Source organism: Pantherophis guttatus, chromosome 3, assembly GCF_059756535.1.
Source record: "Pantherophis guttatus breed Tessera chromosome 3, ASM5975653v1, whole genome shotgun sequence".
NCBI lineage: Eukaryota > Metazoa > Chordata > Lepidosauria > Squamata > Colubridae > Pantherophis > Pantherophis guttatus.
The window spans coordinates 1,736,844-1,764,023 of record NC_142065.1 but is presented as its reverse complement, the minus strand read 5'-3'; the positions used below and the strand labels follow the sequence as shown (position 1 = coordinate 1,764,023).

The 27,180-nt window shown below is 43.9% G+C and overlaps 1 protein-coding gene across 3 annotated transcripts; it reads right to left on the bottom strand.

The window, feature by feature from the left end:
• Window positions 1–1,515: 1,515 nt before the first annotated feature.
• Window positions 1,516–26,934, bottom strand: CDK5RAP1 (CDK5RAP1 mitochondrial tRNA methylthiotransferase). Of its 3 annotated transcripts, none has more exons than XM_087888929.1 (14): window positions 26,856–26,934; window positions 24,148–24,510; window positions 22,302–22,405; window positions 21,802–21,836; window positions 20,778–20,878; window positions 19,456–19,666; window positions 15,996–16,116; window positions 14,736–14,966; window positions 14,559–14,656; window positions 11,880–11,935; window positions 9,483–9,613; window positions 8,625–8,774; window positions 3,723–3,863; window positions 1,516–2,192 (listed from the first exon to the last, which is right to left on the bottom strand). In XM_087888929.1, exons 2-14 carry the CDS (start codon window positions 24,440–24,442, stop codon window positions 2,028–2,030), a joined length of 1,839 nt encoding a protein of 612 aa, XP_087745055.1. In that variant the 5' UTR covers window positions 24,443–24,510; window positions 26,856–26,934; the 3' UTR covers window positions 1,516–2,027. The 3 variants fall into 3 exon arrangements, with proteins under 3 accessions (XP_087745055.1, XP_087745056.1, XP_087745054.1); XM_087888930.1 differs by having other exon boundaries at window positions 24,148–24,465; window positions 26,755–26,910; XM_087888928.1 differs by having other exon boundaries at window positions 26,755–26,895.
• Window positions 26,935–27,180: the final 246 nt, after the last annotated feature.

The window sequence follows — 27,180 nt, the reverse complement described above, 5'->3', positions numbered from 1 at the left end:
AATACTTAAACATGAGTCAGGCAAAAAAGCTAATACAATCCTTGGTTGTACAGAGGGATAGAGCCAAAATCATGTGAAGTATCAGTACCGCTTTATAACACCCTAGTAAGGTCACACCTGGAATCCTGTGTCCAGTTTTGGTCACCGCGTTAAAAAAAAAGATGTTGAGACTTTGGAAAAACGGTAAAGAAGAGCAACCAGAATGATGGAAGGCCTGGAGATTAAAGCATACGAAGAACAGTTGCAGGATTTGGGTTTGGCCAGTTTTGGGGGGGGGGGGGGGACGGACGGGACATGATAGCAGCCTTCCAATATTTGAGGGGCTGCCACAAAGAAGAGGGGTCCACCCGTTCTCCAAAGTGCTTGAAGGCAGGAGAAGGAGCAATGGATGGAAACCAATCAAGGAGAGTGTCAGGTTTTCAGGCCGTCTTCAAATAAATTGCGTCTCAAAGAAAGTCTTTTTTGAAACAAACTTCCATTTTATTTAGCACGGCAACTTTTACACTGACTCCATGCAGCCAGCACTGACGTGCTGACCCAAAATCCCTCCTCTTCCTTCCCCCACTCCTCTGCATTCATTGGCCATCTTCCCAATCATTCACCCCTAATCTACTGCTCCAACTCAAAGAATTTCCCCCCTCCCATCCATCTCCTAGGGGACATTATCTCCAGCTAAAATAAGTAGGTGAAAGGCAACCGTCCCGTTGCAGACACTTGCGTTCTCCTTCTCATGTCAGCACTAGGATAAATGCATCTTGACGTGCTGACAGAGAGAAGCAACCTGGAATGAAGGAGACATTTCCTAAAAATGAGAACAATGAACCAGTGGAACTGCTTGCCTCCAGAAGTTGTGGGTGCTCCAACACTGGAAGTTTTTTAGAGAGACTGGACAGCCACTTGCGTGAAATGGTATAGGGCCAGGATGGTGAACCTATGGCACGCGTCAGAGGCAGAGACGGGGCCAGGGCCATCGGGGAGTGATGTGTGGACTCCGGAACCTCCAGAGGCTGACAGCAGAGAGGCAGAGGAACAGGAGGAGCCTGGATCTAGTGCACGCATGAGAAGAGCTGCCAGAAGGCAAGAGCAACTAAAGCAAAGAGGACGACTCGGGAGTAGGGCCAAGAGATGATTGGCCCCTCCCATAAGACTTAAAAAACCAGCAACAGGTTCTTGGGTTTTTTGTCGGAAAACGACGTTGATAAACTTGGTTCTTGTCTTGCTCCGTGTCCTCTGCTTCTGAACTTTTGCCAAGAGAAGCCTTTGGCAGTTTGCCTAATTATCGCAAGGTCGGTGATAAACTGAGGAACGGTGTTTTGAAGAATTTGCTTTAATTTAGTTTGGACTGCGCTAAGAATGAGTTAATTCTCAGTTGTTCTAATAAAGTCTGTTTTCGAACTGTTTGCATTTAATACTAACTACTTGGGCCTGGGTCACAACATTGATTCTCCCAGCACCGGAGGACAGATGTTGCCTTAAATGGCAGCAAAATCAAATAAGGAAATCCTTGAAACGTTATTTTTGCAAACATTTATTTAGTCCACTGCTTCCCCATCCCAACCCCCGTTGATGAATTCCAGCAGCTTCCACAACCACAACTCCCATCATCCTTAAAGAGCCAAAAGCCGGGCTGCCCTGCCCAGCTGGAGGGCACCTGCTTGGAAGAGGAGAGCCCCCTGCCCCAAAAGATCCTTCACACGATACACAACTTGAGCCCTCCCAGAACTTGCAAGAGAGAGTCTGTTGGCCCTGAAGCCAACGGACGTATGTCTGAGACGAAGGGGGAAGCGTCCATTTGTGGACCATCCCTGGAAGAAACGGGCAGGAACACCCAACACGTCTGAATGCATCCTCTGATGGACGAAAATATGGACTCCTTGTTTCCAAGGCTGTTTGTCCAGCCACGTAGCTTGTCTTTCACTGCCTCTGCTTCGGATAATGGCGCCGGACGGCTCGGTTGGGCGAACAGCCTCTCGCCAAGGGATGCCCGGCCGGGTGCAGCCGCTGGCGTCCAAGGTGCTCGCTGGTCATCAGTCCTTGGCTGCTCCCCGTTGTCTTGAGGGCGCTAAAAATCCTCCCATTGCACCTGGAGCTGCTCTGCGGGCAGCCTCTGCCGAGGCTGTGAATGAACTGCCTCTGAGTGTGGTTTGGCAGAGGGGGGTGCCCTTCAGGGTCAGGGGGGAGGACGAGGAGATCTGGGACGGGGAGGAAAGAAGGTGGAAGCAGTCATTCACCAGGAGACAGGGAGTTCTAGTCCTCCGTCAGGCGTGAAAGCCAGCTGAGTGATGTTTATTTTATTTATTTATTTATTAGTCATATTTCTATGCCGCCCACTCTCCGAGGACTCTGGGCGGCTTACACCAAAGACAGTATCCTAAATAGCATATTGCCCCCCAACTATCTGGGTTCTCATTTTATCCACCTCGGAAGGATGGAAGGCTGAGTCAACCTTGAGCCGGTGAGATTTGATCCGCTGATCTGCTGAACTAGCAGTCAGCTGAAGTAGCTACAGTACTGCACCCTAACCACTGCGCCACCTCGGCTCATCTCCTGGCCATTGACGTTGAGCCAATGGCCAGGAGATGGGGAATTCTAGTCCCACCATAGGCACAAAAGCTGGTTGGGTGAATTTGGACCAATCACCAGGAGTCAGTGAGTTCTAGTCCCACCTTAGGCATGAAAGCCACTGGGTGGCTTTGGGCCAATCCCTAGGAGATGGTGAATTCTACTCCTGCCTCAGGTGTGTAAGTTGGCTGGGTGACTTTGAGCCAGTCCCATTCTCTCACAGCCCAACCCACCTCACAGGGCTGTTGTACAGAAAACCGGAGGAGGAAGGATTATTAGATATGTTCGCCGCCTTGAATTACTTGCATAGTAAAGGCAGGGTTAAAAATCTTAACCAATAAATAAAACTGTTCCGTCTCCCCTTCTCCGTGGAGCAACAGCCGCCCCGAGCAAACCCTGATCTGTTTTGCAGAAAGGAGGGTCTATGAGAAAAGCAACTCCCAACGAAGTGGAAACACCCCTCCTGGCAGCCGAGGCCAGCCGCCTCCCCTTTGCCCTTGGATGTTTGCAATGCCCAACTTCCACCTGGCCATCCCCAGAGCTCCATCCAGCCCAGGCCTCCCCTCCTTCCTTACTTCAGGGCTCTGCAAGCCATGAATTGAAGGATACCCCAAGGGTGCAATTTCTGGCCTGCAGGCTTGCTCTGCTAGCTGAATCGAGCCTTTCTCTTCCCAACAGGGAGTCCTCGACTTATCCCCACCCCGACACTGAAACCGTCATAAATGTGAGTCAGTTGCCAAGTGTACAAATTTTGACCACGTGATCATGGGGATGCGCAACCGTCATAAATACGAGTCAGTTGTTCAGCGTCCAGATTTTGATCACGTGACAATGGGGGGGGGAGAAGCGCAATGGTCGTAGAGTGTGAAAAACGATCCTAAATTGCTTTTTTTCGGTGCCGTTGTAACTTTGGACGGTCACTGAGCAAACGGTCGTAAGTCGAGGACTATCTGTAAGACATTTTGTTTTTGGGGGGGGGAATAAAGAGGATGTTTCATAATCAGGGATCACGCGGTCAGCATTCTGGACATTTTGGGGGAATTGCAACCTTCCTCTGACCATCAAGAACAATCCAGAAGGCAGATAAATTTCTATTCCTGGGATCTGAGAGGGATTTCCTCGTGTTGGCAGTGCCGGAGTAGTAGCCATACGCGACTCACCTCCACCAGGACGTAATCTCCGGGTTGGGCTCGGACAGCCGACGGCCCCTTGGTCCCGTCGCTCATCTCCATGTCCGGAAAGATGACCTTGATTCCGCCATCATTCCTGCCCCACAGATCCAGGGGGGAGCGCTTGCTGGGCTAGAGGGCCAAGAGATGGGGGGAGGGGAATGGACGTCAAGAGACTGGGCAGCCATGGCATGCCAGCTGCTCTAGGGGGCGCCCGTCGCATCCCATTGTTCCCGGGGGAGCTACTTCGATGTGGGAAAATGTCTCACAACATGGTCTATTTATCTATCATGTATCTGTGTCTGTCTGTCTGTCTGTCTGTCTGTCTATCTATCTATCTATCTATCTATCTATCTATCTATCTATCTATCTATCTATCTATCTATCTATCTATCTATCTATCTATCTATCTATCTATCTCTATTTCTATATCTATCTATCTATCCATCCATCCATCCATCCATCCATATCTATCTATCTATCTATCTATCTATCTATCTATCTATCTATCTATCTATCTATCTATCTATCTATCTATCTATCTATCTATCTATCTATCTATCTATCTATCTCTATTTCTATATCTATCTATCTATCCATCCATCCATCCATCCATCCATCTCTATCTATCTATCTATCTATCTATCTATCTATCTATCTATCTATCATCTATCTCTATTTCTATATCTATCTATCAATCCATCTCTATCATCTATCATCTATCTCTATTTCTATATCTATCTATCTATCTATCTATCTATCTATCTATCTATCTATCTATCTATCATCTATCAGTGTCTGTTTATCTATCTATCATCTATCTATCATCTATCTCTATTTCTATATCTATCTATCAATCCATCTCTATCATCTATCTATCTATCATCTATCTCTATTTCTATATCTATCTATCTATCTATCTATCTATCTATCTATCTATCTATCTATCATCTATCTGTGTCTGTTTATCTATCTATAATCTATCTATCTATCTATCATCTATCTCTATTTCTATATCTATCTATCAATCCATCTATATCATCTATCTATCTATCATCTATCTCTATTTCTATATCTATCTATCTATCTATCTATCTATCTATCTATCTATCATCTATCTGTGTCTGTTTATCTATCTATAATCTATCTATCTATCTATCATCTATCTCTATTTCTATATCTATCTATCAATCCATCTCTATCATCTATCTATCATCTATCTCTATTTCTATATCTATCTATCTATCTATCTATCTATCTATCTATCTATCATCTATCTCTATTTCTATATCTATCTATCTATCTATCTATCTATCTATCTATCTATCTATCTATCTATCTATCTATCATCTATCTATCTATCTATCTATCTATCTATCTATCATCTATCTGTGTCTGTTTATCTATCTATCTATCTATCTATCTATCTATTATCAATCTATCATCTATCTGTGTCTGTTTATCTATCTATCTATCTATCTATCTATCTATCTATCTATCTATCTATCTATAATCTATCTATCTATCTATCATCTATCTCTATTTCTATATCTATCTATCTATCCATCCATCCATCCATCCATCCATCTCTATCTATCTATCTATCTGTCTATCTATCTATCTATCTATCTATCTATCTATCATCTATTTCTATATCTATCTATCCATCCATCTCTATCTATCTATCATCTATCTATCCATCCATCTCTATCTATCTATCATCTATCTATCATCTATCTCTATCTCTATATCTATCTATCTATCTATCCATCCATCCATCCATCCATCTCTATCTATCATCTATCCATCTATCTATCTATCTATCTATCTATCTATCTATCTATCTATCTATCTATCATCTATCTCTATATCTTTCTATTCATCCATCTCTATCATCTATCTCTATCTCTATTTCTATATCTATCTATCTATCTATCTATCTATCTATCTATCTATCTATCTATCTATCTATCTATCATCTATCTCTATTTCTATATCTATCTATCAATCCATCTCTATCATCTATCTATCATCTATCTCTATTTCTATATCTATCTATCTATCTATCTATCTATCTATCTATCTATCTATCTATCTAATCTATCTATCATCTATCTGTGTCTGTTTATCTATCTATCATCTATCTATCTATCTATCTATCTATCATCTATCTGTGTCTGTTTGTCTATCTATCATCTATATCTATCTATCTATCTATCTATCTATCTATCTATCTATCTATCTATCTATCTATCATCTATCTGTGTCTGTCTATCTATCTATCTATCTATCTATCTATCTATCTATCTATCTATCTATCTATCTATCTATCTATCTATCATCTATCTCTATTTCTATATCTATCTATCTATCTATCTATCTATCTATCTATCTATCTATCTATCTATCTATCTATCATCTATCTGTGTCTGTTTATCTATCTATCTATCTATCTATCTATCTATCTATCTATCTATCTATCATCAATCTATCATCTATCTGTGTCTGTTTATCTATCTATCATCTATCTATCTATCTATCTATCTATCTATCTATCTATCTATCTATCTATCTATCTATCTATCATCTATCTCTATTTCTATATCTATCTATCAATCCATCTCTATCATCTATCATCTATCTCTATTTCTATATCTATCTATCTATCTATCTATCTATCTATCTATCTATCTATCTATCTATCATCTATCAGTGTCTGTTTATCTATCTATCATCTATCTATCATCTATCTCTATTTCTATATCTATCTATCAATCCATCTCTATCATCTATCTATCTATCATCTATCTCTATTTCTATATCTATCTATCTATCTATCTATCTATCTATCTATCTATCTATCTATCTATCTATCATCTATCTGTGTCTGTTTATCTATCTATAATCTATCTATCTATCTATCTATCATCTATCTCTATTTCTATATCTATCTATCAATCCATCTATATCATCTATCTATCTATCATCTATCTCTATTTCTATATCTATCTATCTATCTATCTATCTATCTATCTATCTATCTATCTATCATCTATCTGTGTCTGTTTATCTATCTATAATCTATCTATCTATCTATCATCTATCTCTATTTCTATATCTATCTATCAATCCATCTCTATCATCTATCTATCATCTATCTCTATTTCTATATCTATCTATCTATCTATCTATCTATCTATCTATCTATCTATCATCTATCTCTATTTCTATATCTATCTATCTATCTATCTATCTATCTATCTATCTATCATCTATCTATCTATCTATCTATCTATCTATCATCTATCTGTGTCTGTTTATCTATCTATCTATCTATCTATCTATCTATTATCAATCTATCATCTATCTGTGTCTGTTTATCTATCTATCTATCTATCTATCTATCTATCTATCTATCTATCTATCTATCTATCTATCTATAATCTATCTATCTATCTATCATCTATCTCTATTTCTATATCTATCTATCAATCCATCTCTATCATCTATCTATCATCTATCTCTATTTCTATATCTATCTCTATCTATCTATCTATCTATCTATCTATCTATCTATCTATCTATAATCTATCTATCTATCTATCATCTATCTCTATTTCTATATCTATCTATCAATCCATCTCTATCATCTATCTATCTATCATCTATCTCTATTTCTATATCTATCTATCTATCTATCTATCTATCTATCTATCTATCTATCATCTATCTGTGTCTGTTTATCTATCTATAATCTATCTATCTATCATCTATCTCTATTTCTATATCTATCAATCCATCTCTATCATCTATCTCTCATCTATCTCTATTTCTATCTCTATTTCTATATCTATCTATCTATCTATCTATCTATCTATCTATCTATCTATTATCAATCTATCATCTATCTGTGTCTGTTTATCTATCTATCATCTATCTATCTATCTATCTATCTATCTATCTATCTATCTATCTATCTATCTATCTATAATCTATCTATCTATCTATCATCTATCTCTATTTCTATATCTATCTATCAATCCATCTCTATCATCTATCTATCTATCATCTATCTCTATTTCTATATCTATCTATCTATCTATCTATCTATCTATCTATCTATCTATCTATCTATCATCTATCTGTGTCTGTTTATCTATCTATAATCTATCTATCTATCATCTATCTCTATTTCTATATCTATCAATCCATCTCTATCATCTATCTCTCATCTATCTCTATTTCTATCTCTATTTCTATATCTATCTATCTATCTATCTATCTATCTATCTATCTATCTATCTATCTATCTATCTCTATCTATTTCTTTATCTACCTACCTACCTATATCTCAAGAAAATGTTGGACAAGCATTTGTTGGGGTGGTATAAAATTTCCTGCCTTGGGCTGCAGGTTGGACTAGACCTTCAAGTCCCCTTCCAACCCTATCCTTATTCTTATCATCCCTATCCACATTCTGTTTTATTATATTCTATTGCTAGCCATTTCTTTCTTTCTTTCTTTCTTTCTTTCTTTCTTTCTTTCTTTCTTTCTTTCTTTCTTTCTTTCTTTCTTTCTTTCTTTCTTTCTTTCTTTCTTTCTTTCTTTCTTTCTTTTCTTTCTTTCTCCCTCCTTCCCATCATCTCTATCATCTCTCTCTCTTCTTCCACTCCCTCCCTCCCTTCCTTCCTATCCATCATCTCCCTCCCCCCCTCCCTCCCTCTCCAATTTCCATGCCATTCACTTCCCTCTCCCAAGTGACTCTGGAGGGGGCGCAATGGCCTCCAGGTGGAATCCCAGGCATTCCCATCTCACCTGCCCTGAAACCCTGGGGATACCAGGAAGCGTCGCCCCCTGATCAGCCAGACCCGGCTCCCCCCGTGGCACACTCACCCCTTCTACCAACACCACTTGTGTCTGGCCCACGGCCGCCGCGTGGAGGCGGGAAGCTTCTTCCCGGAAGACGACGTTCAGTTCCTTCAGCCGACGGTGCTTCACTTCGGGTGGGACGTCATCCGGCAGCCGGTGAAATGCCCGGGTTTTCTGGGGACCAGAGCGACAGAGAGCTGGAGGTCAGGACTAGTGAAGGCAGGAAGCAGGTTCAGGACACCGGACTTAATCCAGGGGCTGAACCGAGCAGCTGACCAAAGAAATAATGACCAGGCCAGGAAGGCCCCTGGGAGATGCCCCTGCGCTGGTCAGCCCTGTAAGGTAGACCGGACTAAGAAAATAATGCCACGTGGCTCTCGAATTACAAGTAGTTTTCCACTTAGGACCCAAATTGAGCCCAAAATTTCCATTGATAAGTGAGACATTTCTTGTGGATGTTGTCTCGTTTTACGACCTTTGCCATGGTTCTTAAGTGAAACACTGTAGATGTTAAATTACTATCACAATTAATCTGGCTTCTCTGTTGACTTTGCTCGTTGGAAGGTTGCAAAAGGGGATCACGTGACCCCAGAAACACTGCAACCCGTCCAAAGATCTGCCTTAGGCATGAAAGGTCAGAACAATCCACCAGTGGAACAGAAGTTGCCTTCAGAAGTTGTGGGAGCTTCATCCCTGGAGGCTTTCAAGAAGAGACTGGACTACCCTCTGTCAGAAATGGTGTAGGGTCTCCTGCTTGGGCAGGGGGTTGGACTAGATGACCTACAAAGTCCCTTCCAACTCTGTTCACCTGTTAATGGGCACATCTGCCACGGATGCAAATCAGCCCCCTAAGGTGGGCCACCCGGGGTGCCCAGGCCTCACCTGCCGCTGGCTGTAGGCAAAGATGTAGGCGACATCGTAGCCGACCTCCCGGAGGAGTGACAGCGTCTGCAAATGATCGGCCTCCGTCTCCCCACAGAATCCGGCGATGAAGTCACTGGTGAGCGTTGCATCTGCAAACAGGAATTCCATTTTCAGAGAGTCCTCGTTTAGCGACCGTTTAAATTTACGATGAATCCCTCCCCCCCCCCGGATGGTACTTATGACTCCCATTTCCAAGTTCACTCCACCACATTCTCTCCCGTGGGAGCTTCATCACTGGAAGCTTTCAAGAAGAGATTGGGCTGATTTGACTTTTTTTTTTTTTTAAAGTGTTTTGACTTTTGACCCGTTTTAAGGCCTTTCTTGCCACCGTTGTTAAGTGAACCACTGCACTTGTTTAAGTTATGGTTGTTAAGTGAATCTGGCTTCCCCATTGACTTTGCTTGTCCAATGGTGATCGTGTGACCCTGGGACACTGCGACCGTCATAAATATGAATCCATTGCCAAGGGTGCTGAATTCTGATCCCGTGACCATGGGGATCTTGCAACGGTCATAAGTGTGAGAAAAACGGTCACTAAGTCACTTTTTCTCAGTACTGTTGTAACTTGAACAGTTACTAAAAGAATAGAATGAAGGAATGAGCTGGAAGGGACCTTGGAGGTCTTCTAGACCAGCCCTCTGCTCAAGCAGGAGAACCATGGACTATTGTTAAGTCAAGGACTACAAAGTAAGAAATAAGTTTAAAAACTTATTTCCCGCCTGGACTACTGTAACGCTCTCTACATGGGGCTCCCCTTGAGGAGCACCCGGAGGCTCCAACTGGTACAGAATGTGGCCGCGTGGGGGATTATGTTTTATGTTTTATTTAATTTGTATACCGCCCTACTCCCGAAGGACTCAGGGCTGTGAACAGGCACAGAATAAAACACGTAAAATACAAAAATTAAGAACAAAAGTAAAATCGAATTAAATCAATTTAGCCCAAGACAAATTTAAAACCCCAGGTTAAGAGCAAATTAAAATTTACATTAAAATTTACATTAAAAAAGAATGGGAAAGGTTAGGCCAGACCAGCCTGGTGAAATAAAAAGGTTTTAATTATTTATGGGAGCGATGGGGCGCTCCCATGTGACACCTCTCCTGCGCGAGCTGCACTGGCTCCCGGTGGTCTTCCGAGTGCGATTCAAGGTGTTGGTTACCACCTTTAAAGCGCTCCATGGCTTAGGACCGGGGTACTTACGAGACCGCCTTCTGCTACCGATAGCCTCCCACTGGCCCTCTCCCACAGAGAGGGACTCCTCGGGGTGCCGTCGGTCAAACTATGTCGACTGGCGACCCCCAGGGGGAGAGCCTTCTCTGTGGGGGCACCTGCCCTCTGGAATGAATTGCTCCCGGAGATACGGATGATCCCTGACCTACGCACCTTCCGTCGTGCCCTCAAGACGCTGTTGTTTCAACAAGCTGGGCTGGCCTGAATACCAAGATCAATTTTAAGTTATATGGGTTGTCTTTGTCTTAATTGAAATGGGCCAAATTATTTAATTCCTTTTAAACTGTTTTAAATTTTATAAGTGTTCGTTTTTATTTTCGGCTGTGCACCACACTGAGTCCTTCGGGAGAAGGGCGGTATAAAAAATTAAATAAATAAATAAATTTTAAAAAGCCAGACTATTATAAGTAGAGGTGGGATTTTTGATTATATTAAAATGTTGGACTATATTACTTAAGAAAATGTACCGGTAAGTTATAAAACAAATGGGCTCACCATTCTTATAAGAATTGAACAATTGTATCATCATAAAACTAATTATTCTGATGATGGGTATAAAAATAGATGACAGTAAGAAGGGGTTTAATATAGAATAGAAGGGAAAATTGGAATTTGGTAAAAAAATAGAGATAAAAATGAAGGGTAAAACTGGTAAAAAATAGATGAAAATAAACACTATGGCAAAAAGGATTTATAGAAACGGTAATTTTAGTTGTAAAGATTAAAAATTGTTTAAATCTGTTAACTGGCCAAATACTCTGATCAGCAAAAATACATTGTATATTTGTGTGTGTGTATGTGTAAAAAATAAAAACTTTTTACAAAAAAAAAAAAAAAAAAGAGGTGGGATTTTCTTCCTAGGTCACTAACCATCTCCGACACGGAATAACCCCCATCTTCACGGCTCGTAATTTTAACAAAGGCCAGGGATTAGAGGCCACCCCATGACATTAACGTGCTAGCAGAAGGGTGACATATAATCATGCAAATAAGGCAATGATGTTGTATGGCTGCCAAATGACTTGTTCACACACACACCCATCGCCTGTATGTTATCTTTAAAGTCCATAAATATATAATTTTTAGTCTGGGGACCAGATCGGAAAGCATAAATGAGATACTCACCTGGTAAATAATCGCGGAGATGATATACAAGCTCCAGGTATGATTCCCGCGTGTATCTGGAAGGATGAGAATGTGGATATCAGGCCCCAAACCCAGAATGACAACATGGATTCTTTGAAGCCGAGTTCTATACCTGTAGACAGAATCTTGCCAGACTGAAGACTCTGCATATAAACTCTGGGAACTACTGAGGAGAGGCTGCCTTCATCCTCTTTCTCTCACACACACACACTATCTGTTATCTCTTACTCCTTTGCAATGCACCCCTCCCGCTTACGATGCCACCTCCTAACTATATTCCATCACATCACGTGTTGACTCCAGAATCCCTCAGCCACCACATGTGGACTTCAACTCCCAGAATTCCTCAGTCGCCTTTGTTAGGTTCAGCTTGTAGCTTACTCCTAACTTGTTGGTCAGGCAATATATCTGTTTCTTTAAGAAACAATTGAGCCAAGTAATCAGGGTTTGCTAAACCCTGTAATTAGGCTACAGTGCATAAATAAGCAGCGCAGAGAAGCGTTCCTTGTTCCTGATTGATCCTGTTCCTGTTGCTTCCTGCGTCTTTCTGCTGATTGGTGTTAGACTGAATTGTTGTATGATACTATATACCGAGAGTTACTAAAGTCTGTTTGCTTTGGTAAGGGACGATACTTACTGGACGGATATTATTGTTTATGACCTTGGACTGTTTTACCTACACCGAGACTGCTTATTATCTTGTATATAAAGTATTTTTCTCACACGAGCTGCACGTTTATCTCCTTCCCTGTGTGTTTCTGCTCTGCTCGTTGCACAAGCAACGAATACTTTTTACACGCACCCTAACAGCCTTGTCTCAGGCCCAAAACCAAGAATGACACGTGGCGATTCTTCCAGGTTGAGTATTATTTCACACCTATAGACAGAATCTTGCCAGATTTGAGGACTCAACTATCTGAATCCACAATATACTCTGGGAGTTATTAGGAAGAGGCTGTCTTCAGCCTCTCTCTTTCACACATAATATCAGGTTTGAATTATCTCCCGGGGATCCACTTTCTCACCACTTTCCATCACAACCTGTGTGGACTTCAACTCCCAGAATCCTTCAGCCGCCCCTAACTAAGAACGACATATGGATCAGCACCGATCTGCAGCATGCTAGAAACCGGTCTGCGCCAACAAGTGAAGCCCCATTTGTGGTATGCAGGCAGCACCCAAAACGTCACCCCCTCCGGTCCACAGAAAAACCTCTCTCCACACGGATCCGGTCCCTGGTGCTCAAAAGGTTGGGGGCCACTGACCTACGTTGATTCTTCCAAGCTGAGTTCTATATTGTTCCACACCTAGAGACAGAATCTTGCCAGATTCGAGGACTCGACTCTGCATTTATAATATTCTGCGAGAACTATTGAGGAGGGGCTGTCTTCCCCCTCTTTCTCTCACACATAGTATCAGGTTCGAGTTGCCTCTTACTCCTCTGGGATGCCCCCCTCCCTCCTGAGGACCCATTTCCTCAACACATTCTATCACATCATATTTCGACTTCAGCTACCAGAATCCCACAGCCACCATGTGTGAAGCCCCAAACGAAGAATGACATATTCTTCCAAGCTGAATTCTTTATGGTTCCACACCTATAGACAGAATCGTGCCAGAATTGAGGACTCTGCTATCTGAATCCACAATATTTTCTGGGAACTATTAGGGAGAAGCTATCTTCGCTCTCATTCTATCTCACATAATATCAGGTCTGAGTTGCCTCTTACTCTTCTGGGATGCCCCCCTGAGGAGCCACTTCCTCACCATATTCCAGCCTATCACGTTGGACTTCAACTACCAGCATCCCTCAGCCAGCATGTTTCAGGTCCCAAACCAAGAATGGCGGATGGAGATTCTTTCAAGCTGAGGCCTTTATTGTTCCACACCTATAGACAGACTCTTGCCAGACTGAAGACTCTCTGCATCTACAACAAAGTTCTCCAAACTTGGCAACTTTAAGACTTGTAGACTTCCACTCGCCATGCTGAGGAATTCTGGGAGTTGAAGTCTACAAGCCTTAAAAGTTGTCAAATTTGGAGACCCCTGCTCTACAATAGACTCTGGGATCTATGAGGGAGAGGCTGTCTTTACTCTCTTTCTCTCACATATAACATCTGGGGGCTGAGTTGCCTCTTACTCCTCTGGACAGTAACTTCTCCCTCCTGGGAGATCCATTTCCTCACCACATTCTATCCAGATAGCACAATTAGACAGCCTCAAATCTTCTTCAAACACGCAGGTACGTGTGCTGAAATGGCATGCGTGTTCTGCTTTCTGTTGCAAATCAGAATTTAAGAGAACTGGTAGAATTCACTGTTGGAATGAATTTCTATGCAACAACAATAGTATTCAGCCAATAGATGGCAGTATTCACAAGACTGGCTCTATGGTATATACTCTAGTTTATACTCTTTTGTTCTAAATAGTGTTTCCTGTTTCCTGTTATCATTATATAACTGAGCAGTAAAGCACATGGTGACTGTGCTCTTCGTTTGTTCTGTGTGGTGCTTTCTATAAACAGAATTTCTAACACGAACATCCCCAACATTTTAGCAGAATGGGCTGCTGAAAGGGGAGGCCACATGGCCAGACATTTTCAAGGTGCATAACAGCCCCTACACACACTCACATACACAGCACAAGCACACATCTCACCCTCTCTTCATGGCCTCCAGGACACGGGAGCTGCCACTTTGGGCGGGAAGGTGCACCTGCTTGCAGATATTGTGTCTTTCCCGCATGACCTCAAATACCTGCAAAACGCAAACAGGTTGTTATTGGCACACTACTGCTGGCTGTGGGTGAGGAAGAGCTCAGCGGGGTCGGACCCACCTCATCTGGGAAATCTTTGGGGTGAGGAGAAGTGAAGCGGATCCTCATCTCTGGGTCCACGGCAGCCACTCGGTCCAGAAGTTCGGCAAAACGCAACCCACCCTTTTTGGCTTTGTAGACCGTCCGGAATCCTTGTCTGAGCTCAGGTGATGCCAGGGAGAGGAACTGGACCTCGGAGGTGTCCCGATAACTGTTGACGTTCTGGCCCAAAAGGGTCACTTCCTTCACACCCTACAAGGAGAGGAGAGGAGAGAGGAGAGGAGAGGAGAGGGGAGGAGAGAAGAAGGAGAGAAGAGAGAGGAAGAGAGAAGAAGGAGAGGAGAGAGGAGGAGAGAAGGAGAGGAGAGGAGAGGAGAGGGGAGGGGAGGAGAGAAGGAGGAGAGAAGAGAGAGGAAGAGAGAAGAAGGAGAGGAGGAGAGAGGAGGAGAGAAGAAGGAGAGGAGAGGAGAGAGGAAGAGAGAAGAAGGAGAGGAGAGGAGAGGAGAGGAGAGGAGAGGAGAGGAGGGGAGGGGAGATGCTTGTCAATTGCTTCATATTTATGACCGTTGCTGTGACCCAAGGTGATGTGATTCTCCTTCTGCAACCTTCTGACAACTCAAGTCAATGAGGAAGTCAGATTCATTTTAACCACTGGGTTACTAACTTATCATTTAACAACTGTGGCAAGAAAGGTCATAAAACGGGGCAAAACCCACTCAACAAATGTTTCACAACAACAGAAACGTTGGGCTCAATTGTGGTCGTAAGACGAAGACTACCCTTACTGCAGGCTGACTCTGCGCACAGCCAGGCATTTGATTCTGACTGGCTCAAGGGCGACTCAGCCTTCTGTCCTTCCGAGGTGGGTAAAATGAGGAGTCAGATTGTTGGGGGGCCAGAGGCTGACTCTGTAAACCGCTTAGAGAAGGCTGTGAAAGCACCGTGAAGAGGTATAGAAGTCTAAGGGCTATGGCTATCTATCTGTCTAGCATGTCAGCTAGGGAATTCTCAGAGTTGAAGTCCACCGGTCTTAAACCATGCCGGCTGGGGAATTCTGGGAAGTCCATCAGTCTTAAAGTTCCAACGTTGGACACCCTTGGCATACGGTCTCCTGCTTGAGCAGGGGGTTGGACTAGAAGACCTCTTAGGTCCTTTCCAGGTCTTCTGTTATTCTATTCTGGATTTCCAGAAGGGGCTGGGAAGAACCTCTCTCCACCTTGAGCAGAGTTTTTAGTGACTCCCCAGGACTGGTCAACAGTTCCAAGTCAAAAGGCCTCCTACCTGGTCCGAGAGCATCTGCACTTCCTGGAGAATGGAGGCCAAGGGCCGGCTCCGTTCGCGCCCACGAGTGAAGGGGACGATGCAGTAGCTGCACATGTTGTCACAGCCACGCATGATGGACCTGGGGAGAGAGAAAGCAATTCCCGGAGAGCGTTACGGGGACAACGCAAAACTGCTTTTTCAAGAGGCAACTTGAAAACTTCCTTGTTTTTCTTTGAAAAGGTTTCCCTTCTCAACCAAGAAGCTTCTTCAGCTCTGACTGGATGGCGGGGAAAGGAAGGATTGATATGCAGCCATCTGCAAGGGACACAGACTCATCCCCCAACAGCCTGCAACTGTGAAGGGATACAGGTCAGAAAACATCCTGCAGAAAGCACAGCTCCACAACACAAGTCCTTTCAGCAGTTCCAAGAAGGCTCCATTTGCACCAATCAGGTGACTCCGAGGACACAGAGGAAACTCCAAGTGGCCTCAACGGCTCACCAAAAGGATGCAAGTGACCAGCTGTCTCGCAAGGAGTATCAATCCTTCCCTCCCCCACCATCCAGTCAGAGCTGAAGAAGCTTCTGGGATGAGAAGCGAAACGTCTTCAAAAGAAAAACAAGGAAGTCCACTTGCCTCTTGGAAAAGCATTTTTGGGACCATCGTGACCTGGATGACGGAGAAGCTCCATAGACAATTATAGGGACAACCGATGGGACAGTGTGTGTTGTGACCCCGGCCCCGGAGGCTGATTTATCTTCGCATGCGGATTCGGAGGATGATATGGAGGAGGAGGGAGCTGTCACGAGCTATGTGCCGGAGGGGCCGTCTTCACTGGTGAGTCAGCAAGAACTGACAGTTGCCGACGTGCCTATGGACCCCCAGCCAAATTGAGGAGGAAACAGAGGCCGGTAACGACGAAGGGGAGCCCCTATTGGATGCAAGAGAGAGACGTAGGAGACGTCCTAGAGAACAGCTATTGCCACGTCCTAAGAGGTGTGGTCAGGAGACGTAGGGCCACACCCTACAAAGTATAAAAGGGGTGTGACTCGGCTGGACAGGCGTGGTGAACAATTTGTTGGCGTTTTGGATGCAGTGGATTTACAACTGTTAGTTTGGAGTTTTTGACAAGAGTCTGCATTCCTGCATTAGCCTGCTGGCCGTCTGCCAAGACCTTTGGAACATTGCCCGGTAACTATTGGACTGATATACGCTTTGGAAGAGAACTATTTATTAAAGGGCCAGGTTAGCCTGCGTTTGTTACTGCCGGGCTATTTGAGCCTCTGCAAGGCCACTCGTGGGAGGGGACAGAACAGTGTGTCAGATTGGGAACTTGCTTCCCTTCCCAACAAAGTACTGGTCACCTTCTGGTCATCCTCTTCAATGAATAAGGGATGGAGACCCAGGGCCTCAGTCTTGCCACCCCACCCTTGTCAAAATCAGGGTCTTGCTAACACAACACTGAGCACGTGGGTTACTTTGGAAGAGGTAAGGAGATGCAGAACTGTCCCAAAGGTGCTTTTGGATTTTCTTTGTTTTTCCTTGAAGACGTTTCGCTTCTCATCCAAGAAGCTTCTTCAGTTCTGACTGAACGGTGGAGGATGGAAGGATTTATATTCCTTGCAGCAATCTGGTTGTTGGGAGAGTCGTTGAGGCCACTTGGGGGATTTATCTGGGCCCTGAACAGTGCAATAGTCCACACCCCATTTGCATTATAAATCCTTCCATCCTCCACCATTCAGTCAGAACTGGAGAGGCTTCTCGAATGAGAAGCAAAACGAGAAGGAAAAGGACCAAGAAAATCCAGCTGTCTTTTGGAAAAGCGCCTCTGGAACAACTGTGATCCAAATGATGGAGAATCTCCATAGACAAGAAGCAGGACTGAAGATTTTTTTTTTTTTTTTTTTGAAAAAAGGAGATCAGCTCCAGGCTTGTCCAGAAATCATCAGGAGCACAAATGGAACTATTTTTTTATTCCAGTAATACCTCTCTCTCATTTCTCTCATCTCTTTCTATCTACATCTATCTAGCTAGCTCTATTTATCAGTATTTAACTGGCTAGCTATCTGGTTATCATCTATCTAATTATCATCTCTCTCTCTTCTAATCTAATCTAATCTAATCTAATCTAATCTAATCTAATCTAATCTAATCTAATCCCTAATGTAATCTATCTATTCTATGTCAATCTATCATAGCTAGCTATCTGGTTATCATGTATCTAGGTATCATATGTATGTATATGTATGTATGTACCGTGTTTCCCCGAAAATAAGACCCTGTCTTATATTTTTTGAAACCCGAAATAAGCACTTGGCCTTATTTTCGGGGAGGTCTTATTATTTTGGGGCGCAAGGAGCAAGACAGGGCTCCTCTTGTAGTCTTACCTGATTTCCAGCTGTGTCTTCCTAACCCTTAGCAGAGGAAATGGCGGGGACCAGCTGTGCATGGGTTTAAATATTTTCAGGGAGAGCTTATTTTAGCACATGCACTCAAAAGCCCAATTGAGCTGATTATCCGGGGAAGTCTTATTTTCGTGGAAACAGGGTATCTAGCTATCTATCTATCTCTATTTATCATTATTTAGCTGGCTAGCTATCTGGTTATCTTGCTATCATCTCTCTCTACCAATCTATTCTAATCTAATCTAATCTAATCCCTAATCTAATCTCTTATGTTAATCAACGTATGCATGTATGTATGCATCTCTCTTTCTCTCTCGGTATCTATCTGCCTGTCTCTCTCTATCTATCTATCAGTATCTGTCTGTCTGTCTGTCTGTCTGTCTGTCTGTCTGTCTGTCTGTCTGTCTATCTATCTATCTATCTATCTATCTATCTATCTATCATCTAGCTATCTATCTATGTCTGTATATCTATCGGTATCTCTCTCTCTCTCTATCTATCTCCATCCATCTCCTAATCTAATCCCTAATCTATGTCAATCTATCATAGCTAGCTACCTAGTTATCATCTATCTAATTATCACCTTTCTAGCTGTCTGTCTGTCTCTCCAAGGGAGATGGGCAGCTTAGAAATGTGAACGATGTAGCAATCAAACAATTAATCTTTACTGCCCAGAGCCCCACCCCAAGGAAGATGGGCAGTTAAGAAACATGAGCTATGTCTATATTAATCAGTCGAGCCTAGATAGCTCTGCAGACAAAGGCACTGTAATTTAACACCAGCTGTCTGCAATTAAAGTAAGTTTGAATCTCCCCAGGCTCAAGGTTGACTCAGCCTTCCATCCTTTCTAAGGTAGGTAAATTGAGGACCCGGATTGTGGGGGCAATAAGCTGACTTTGTATAAATATACAAAAGGATGAAGGCTATTGCTTAATGCATTGTAAGCCGCCCTGAGTCTCCGGAGAAGGGTGGCATATAAATCAAATTTAAAAAAAAAAATCAATATCAGGCATTTTCCACCTTCCTGGCTCCCAGGTAGGATCAAAGCAGCAACAAACCGGGTTTCCCCTTACACGAAGGCCGTGGTGGCGCCAGGGTTCAGGTGAACGGGCAAAATGTCTGCGTAGGTCTCGTCCAGAGAGAGCAGGACGTTGGCCGCCTGCTGGCCGGATTCAGCCACCGCCAAGAGCCGGGGCAGGTCCCGGTAAGCGTCTGGGCCAGCCACGATATCGACCAATTTCTCCTCGTCCAAAATTTTCTCCTTCAGCCTCTCTGCCATGCAGCCTGCAAGAAGACGCAGAAGCATGAACCGAAGGGAAGAGAAGGACAGGGCAGGAAATCTTGATCTGGAGACGCCACGCGGTTTCTCATCCCTGCCACGAACCAGATTTTACACATTCAAAATCGTGAGATGTACAATAGATGGAACATCTTTGGGTCTACGGGGAGGAGGGGGAACAGGGACGGACGGACCACTTTTTAATACTCCCACGGATTAAAAGTAACAACCAAGCACCCGCAGCTGAAAAATTTCCCATTTACAAGGGAGAATTCAAAACATCGTGACACTTGTTTCAACACAAGTTATTTTATTACTGTTATTTAGATTTTTATTCATCCATTTCTTATGCCTTCGCATGTGAACGCTTACCCAAAAAATATACTTAATTAGCATTTTATCCCACATTTTTTTATTTTTATAAATGACTCAAGGCGGCGAACATACCTAATACTCCTTCCTCCTCCTATTTTTCTCACAACAGCCCTGTGAGGTGGGTTGGACTGGCCCAATGTCACCCAGCCAGCTTTCGTGCCTAAGGTGGGACTAGAACTCACCGTCTCCTGGTGACTGGCCCAAAGTCACCTAGCTGGCTTTCGTGCCTAAGACGGGACTAGAACTCACCGTCTCCTGGTGATTGGCCTAAAATCCAGCCAGCTTTCCCAGCTAAGTCCAGCTGGTTTTTGTGCCTCAGGCAGGACTAGAATTCATGGTCTCCGGTGATTGGCCCAAAGTCACCTAAGCTGGGGACTACAACTCACTGTCTCCTAGTAATTGGCCCAAAGTCACCTAGCCAGCTTTCATGGCTAAGGCAGGACTAGAACTCATGGTCTCCCAGGTTCTAGCCTGGTGCCTTCACCACTAACCTGGGATATCGAGGTGAGGCGACTTCTAACTATGGGTAGCTCCAGCTTTTGAAAGACCTGGCCTAACCACTGATCCCAGTCCTAACTTCCCACCCCAGAGGAGAAAACAACCTCCACAAAAAAAAAAAAAAAAAAAAAAAGTGGGAAATTCACCTACTGTCCCTTCCCTGATCTTCAGACACTCCCAGTCCAAGCCCCAGGTGGTCCCCCTTCCCGTAAGAGCCTTTTTTGCTATGAGCGTTCCTATTACCTAAGATCCCGATCCGCAGAGACCCCCGCGAACGTTGCCGTTTCGTCTTGAGAGTTTTGAACACCCGCAGGCGATTCCAGACCGTCTGCTCGGCCTTCTCCCTGCCAAGCAATGAAACATGGATGAAACTTTGCCCAGGCTGGAAGAGTCACTAAAAAAATCTCTGCTCAAGGCGGAGAGAGCTTCTTCCCAGACCCTTCTGGAAATCCAGAATAGAATAACAGAATATGGGCCCATTCTGGGGCTCCCAAACCTTCCATCGTCACTTTTTCGCCCTTCCCGGCCCCCAGAAGCACTCTGCAGGCCAAAAACAGGCCCGTTTTGTGGTGTGTGTGCAGAAGCACTGCAGAGTGCTTCTGGGGGCCGGGGAGGGCAAAAATGAAACGCGCGGAGGCCAACAACTTTTTTTTTCTTGTTTTCCTCCTGTAAATCTAGGTGCGTCCTATAGTCCGAAAAATACAGTATGTCAGGTTTCGAGGTCGTCTCAAATAAATTGCATTTCGAACAAAGTCTTTGAAGGAAAACTCCCATTTATTAAGCACCACATTCTAACTCCGACTCCATCGAAGCCAACACTGACTTCCAGACCCAGAACCCTCCCTTTCCGTTCCCCACTCCCCTGCACTCATTGGCCATCTTCCAAGTCATTCTACCCCTAATCTACTGCTCCAGCTCAAAGGAATTTCCCCCCTCCCATCCCATCTCCAAGGGGATATTATCTCCAGGGAAAATAAGTAGGTGAAAAGTCAAACATCCCTTTCCAGACGCCTTCGCTTCTCCTTCTTATGTCAGCACTAGAGTAAATGCAGCTTGAAGTGCTGACACAGTAAATATTTCTAACCCCAAAAAATGACAGTACAATCCAGCAGCAGAATCATCGTTGCATCTTCTAGCCCAAGGGAAAAGAAACTGGAATAGACTCCAGACACCTTGAGACTAAAAGAGCAAGGTTAAAGAGGGGGTGAATGGCACTGTATGTTGGAATTATTTTTAAATACAAACCAACGAACCATCTCGGTCTTACCTGATGGAACACGTGACAAGCAGAACCACATCAGCCTAAAAGAGGTGGGGGGGGGGAAGAAAGAATTATTAAACACAAACAGGGGGAGGAAGAAACAGATTTCCTTCTCTGGGATCGAATATTCCACATCTACACAAGAGTGGCCTTATTGCCTGATAAAAGAAACCTTAAAAAGCTTTTTTTTTTCAGCAAAAAACCAAACATAAAAAAAATCTACTGTATCTCCAGCATTTAAGCTTATCTTATCTGGTGATCATATGGGGGTCAGAAAAAGGTCACCAGAATCTGTTTCTCCAATTTTATGATGTCATCATATTAATAATAATAAATTGAACTTTGTGACAGCATGGATTATTGTGTCACAAGACACGATTTGACTCTGTCGTGTTAAGCTGAATAGTTGGGGTCCTGGGTGCTCTCTGAGTTTGGTTGTTTTCTTGCAGACGTTTCGTTAGCCAACTAGGGAAAGTGGAAAGTGCCCAGCCTGGACTTTTGAGTACCTCTGCCAGGTTGCTGGTCCTCTGGTACCCGCTCTGCTGGAGGATGGCCCAGGCTGTCTCCGTGTCGCTGACGTTCATCTGGCAGCCGTAGGTCTCCAGGTAGACTATGAGGCAGAGGCGGAGGAGGAGCGGAGAAGGAGGAGGAGGAGGAGGTGGTGAAGGAGGAGGAGGAGGAGGAAGAGGGAAGGAGAAGGAGGAGGAAGAGGAGGTGGTGAAGGAGAAGGAGGAGGAGGAAGAGGGAAGGAGAAGGAGGAGGAGGAAGAGGAGGTGGTGAAGGAGGAGGAGGAGGAGGAAGAGAAGGTAGTGAAGGAGAAGGAGGAGGAGGAAGAGGGAAGGAAAAGGAGGAGGAGGAAGAGGAGGTGGTGAAGGAGGAGGTGGAGGAGGAAGAGAGAAGGAGAAGGAGAAGGAGGAGGAGGAGGAGGAAGAGAGAAGGAGGAGGAGGAGGAGGAGGAGGAAAAGGGAAGGAGAAGGAGGAGGAGGAAGAGGGAAGGAGAAGGAGGAGGAGGAAGAGGAGGTGGTGAAGGAGGAGGAGGAGGAGGAAGAGAAGGTAGTGAAGGAGAAGGAGAAGGAGGAAGAGGGAAGGAAAAGGAGGAGGAGGAAGAGGAGGTGGTGAAGGAGGAGGTGGAGGAGGAAGAGAGAAGGAGAAGGAGAAGGAGGAGGAGGAGGAGGAGGAAGAGAAAAGGAGAAGGAGGAGGAGGAGGAGGAAAAGGGAAGGAGAAGGAGGAGGAGGAGGAGGAAGAGGGAAGGAGAAGAGGAGGAGGAGGAAGAGGAGGTGGTGAAGGAGGAGGTGGAGGAGGAAGAGAGAAGGAGAAGGAGAAGGAGGAGGAGGAGGAAGAGGGAAGGAGAAGAGGAGGAGGAGAAGAGAAGGTAGTGAAGGAGGAGGTGGAGGTGGAGGAGGAAGAGGGAAGGAGAAGAGAAGGAGGAGAGATTTCTTGAGGCAGGGAGCACTGAGTAGTTGTGCCCTTTATTTTGGAGGTTGCTCCATTCTCTATGTGGGTAGTCCTCGGCTTACAACATTCCTCTAGTGACCATTCAAAGCTACAGCAGCACTGAAAAAAGAGACTTACGGCCATTTCTCAGACTTACGGCCACTGCAACATCTCTATGACCACGTGATCAAAATTCAGACGCTTGCCAACTGGTTCGTATTTATGACGGTCGCAGTGTCCCGGGGTCAGGTGATTCCCCCTTCTGCGACCTTCCGACAAGCAAAGTCAACAGGGAAGTCAGATTCACTTAACAACCATAACTTGACAACTGCAGTGGTTCATTTAACAACCGTGGCCAAGAAAAGTTGTAAAATGGGAGCAAAACTTAACGCCTGTCTCAGTTAGCAATGGAAATTTTGGCCTCAATTGTGGCCGTAAGTCGAGGACTACCTGTAGAACTGTAAGCAGGCCCTCTGGGCCAAAACCCCTGCCTGTCCCTGGATAAATGCCCATTTGTATCTCACAGAGGAGATACCCACCCAGTACCTGCAACTAAACCCATCTAGGATAGAAGTTCCCATCCAACTCGACTTTTGGTAACCGTAAAGACAGTTTTCTTAGCAGCAACAAGGACAACTCGGCACTGTCATTCTGGGACTCCGTGACCTAATCTACAACCTCAGCATTTCCTGGTGGTCTCCCATCCCTCCAAATTCAAACCAGGCCCCAACTCTGCTTGGGGCCAGGGCTGCTGTTTCATTGTGAGGCAAAAACTATTTTGCCAATGTAAGGGAGCAAATTCACCATGGCTGCGCAGCAGGACACAGAGCATCTCCCCCAAAAAATGCCCCTATATAAAATCAAGTCAGCCCTTGTGTAGCATTTCCGGAAAGGTGTGATGGAGCGGCTGTACTCACCTTTCTTCGGGGAATCTGCCAGGCTGATGGGTCCAAGGTAAGGGGCGGGGTCTTCCAAGACATCAGCTGGCAAGCGGTGGGCATCCTTCACAGAAGCAGCCGATTGCAGGAAATGCTGCAGAGACGGACCCCCTACCAGTTTGGAGCGGAAATCTTCAAGGCTTCCTTCCCCTCTTTGTTTTTGGAGGGGAATCTCAGGATCCGGAGCGCAGGTCGAAAGCCAGGCCCGAAATCCTGAGCGCACGGACCAACACAGAGGCCTCGGGCAAACCAGCGCACCACGCAAAGCCAGCATCTTGGCACGAGGCCCTCCTGCTCCTTAAAGCAACAGAATAGAATGTTCAGTCGTCTCTTGCTTGGCGTCTTTCAAACAAAATGGGGGGGGGGGAGGGAGGAGACATATTGTTTCATGAATGGAGAGTACGAATGAATGAGCCAGTCTGTCTCTCAACCTAACCCACCTCACAGGTTGCTGTGGGGGGAAAGAGGATTAGGGATGTTCTCTACCTAAAAAGTTGGGATAAAATTAGATAGGTAGGTGGGATGGATTGGAAGTTACGGTAGGTAGAAAGAGAGAGAGAGAGATAGTAGGTAGGATAAATAGATTGATAGATACTGTAGATAGATGAGAGATGAGAGAGATACATAGACATAGAGAGATAGAAATATGATATGATAGATGATAGATAAGATATGATAGATAGATAGATAGATAGATAGATAGATAGATAGATAGATAGATAGATAGATAGATAGATAGACAGATAGACAGACAGACAGACAGATATGGATGGATGATAGATGATGATGGATGGATGGATGGATGATAGATTTTATATATATATATATATATATAGAGAGAGAGAGAGAGAGAGAGAGAGAGAGAGAGGGAGAGAGAGAATGAGAGAGAGAGAGGATGATATAGATAGATAAGAGATAGATAAATAGATAGATAGATAGATAGATAGATAGATAGATGAGAGAAGATAGATAGATGGATAGATAGATACGATAGATATAGATGGAGAGAGAGAGAGAGGATAGAAGACAGACAGATATCCCAAAATTTAGGCAAGGAACATTCCTAATCCTCCTGCCTCTTTTGCATGTTTTATATTTATATACACATGTACACAAATATAAAAATCCATGTGTAAATATAACTTTGTAATATTAAAACTATATATATTAGGGAATAGGAATAACGGAGAAGAAAAATAGGGGTGAAATGTAAAAAAGGAAAGAATGAATATGTCAATGTATAGAAAATATAACGGTAATAGGGGTCTTAACAAATACACTGTAATTAAAAGGGGACAAGAAGAAACTGGAATAATATAAAGGGAAAAGGGAGAAAATGTAAATATTAAAAGAAGATCATCACGAAATAGCTGCTAAGAGAGAGTATATATATATAAATGATGTATGTCTTGTGATGTCATTTTATGTTATAATAATAAAAAATTAAAAATTAAAAAAACAAAACAATATATATATATATATATATATATATACACACACACACACACACACACACACACACACGTATATATCATTTTGTGGTATCACACACACACACACACACAAAACAAATCTTCTGTGCCTAAAAAGCTGAGATAAACATGTATGTATGTATGTAGGTAGGTCGGTCTTTGGTTATTTGGGTTTTCTCCTGCGTAAAATTGGACGTGGCTTGGCGACGTTTCGACAAAGTCTCATTCGTCATCTTCAGGCTGGTGTTTTCGGCTTTGTGCTTCTAGGAGCAATGAAGCCGAAAACACCAGGATGAAGATGACGAATGAGACTTTGTCGAAACGTCGCCAAGCCACGTCCAATTTTACGCGGGAGAAAACCCAAATAACCAAAGATCTACATACAAACACCCGCAAAAACCTCAGAAAATATATATATATTGATAAAACTTGGGTTTTATAAATATATAAAATATTTATATATTGTGCTCGGGTTTGTAAAACCCGAGCACAACCAAGCCCCCACCTAAACAGAACACACACCCATCCAATCACAGTACAGCCAACCCCCCATCCAATCAGAACACACCACCACCCAATCAGAACACAGCCAAGCTCCCACCCAATCAGTTCACACCCCCACTGGCAGTTAAAAGGAAGAAACAGCTGCGATCACACACATTGCTCCTAGAAGCACGAAGCCGAGGACACCAGCCTGAAGATGACGAATGAGACTTCGTCGAAACGTTGCCAAGACACCTCCAATTTTACGTGGGAGAAAACCCGAATAACCAAAGACATATATATATATATATATATATATATATATCTTCTTAAGTTTTCGCGTGTATGTAAAAAGTTAAAATCTTGGGTGTTTTCACACATATATATATTATTCCCCCTTTATAGGCGCAGAATCCTCCTGCCACCTCTTTTCCCAACAACAACCCTGTGAGGTAGGCTGGCCGAAAGGTACCGGCCTGGAGCCCCACCCCTCAGCCTCCTTTCATTCATTCATTCACTCATTAAATTATTATTATTATTATTATTATTATTATTATTATTATTATTATTATTATTATTATTATTATCATCATTATCATTATCATTATCATTACTATCCATTTTATCCCACCTTTTTGGGGCGGAGAAGACCCCTAACGCCCCCTCCCCAAGTCTCCCCAGGAAACCCCCATGCAGGGAAGGGGGCGGAACAGGGGGGGGCTGTTACCCCACCGGAGGAAGGAGACGGGGAGACTTCAACCCACGAACCCCGGGATGGCCGTGGACGAGCGGAGGCGCCTTTTGAGTGACGGACACCGGAAGTGAAAGATGGACTTCCGGGGGGAGGAGCCGACTCCTCATACAGTAGCGCGGCTCAGCCTCTGATCACGTGGGCGCCTCTAGCGCTGCGGGTGCATCGCCCAAAGTGTCCCCCTTTGGAAACGCTGTTCGTGGAGCAACGTTCCGGCCTCTAACCTTCTGGCCTGGATGGTTCCCTTTCTTTCTTTCTTTCTTTCTTTCTTTCTTTCTTTCTTTCTTTCCCTCTTTCTCAACCTTG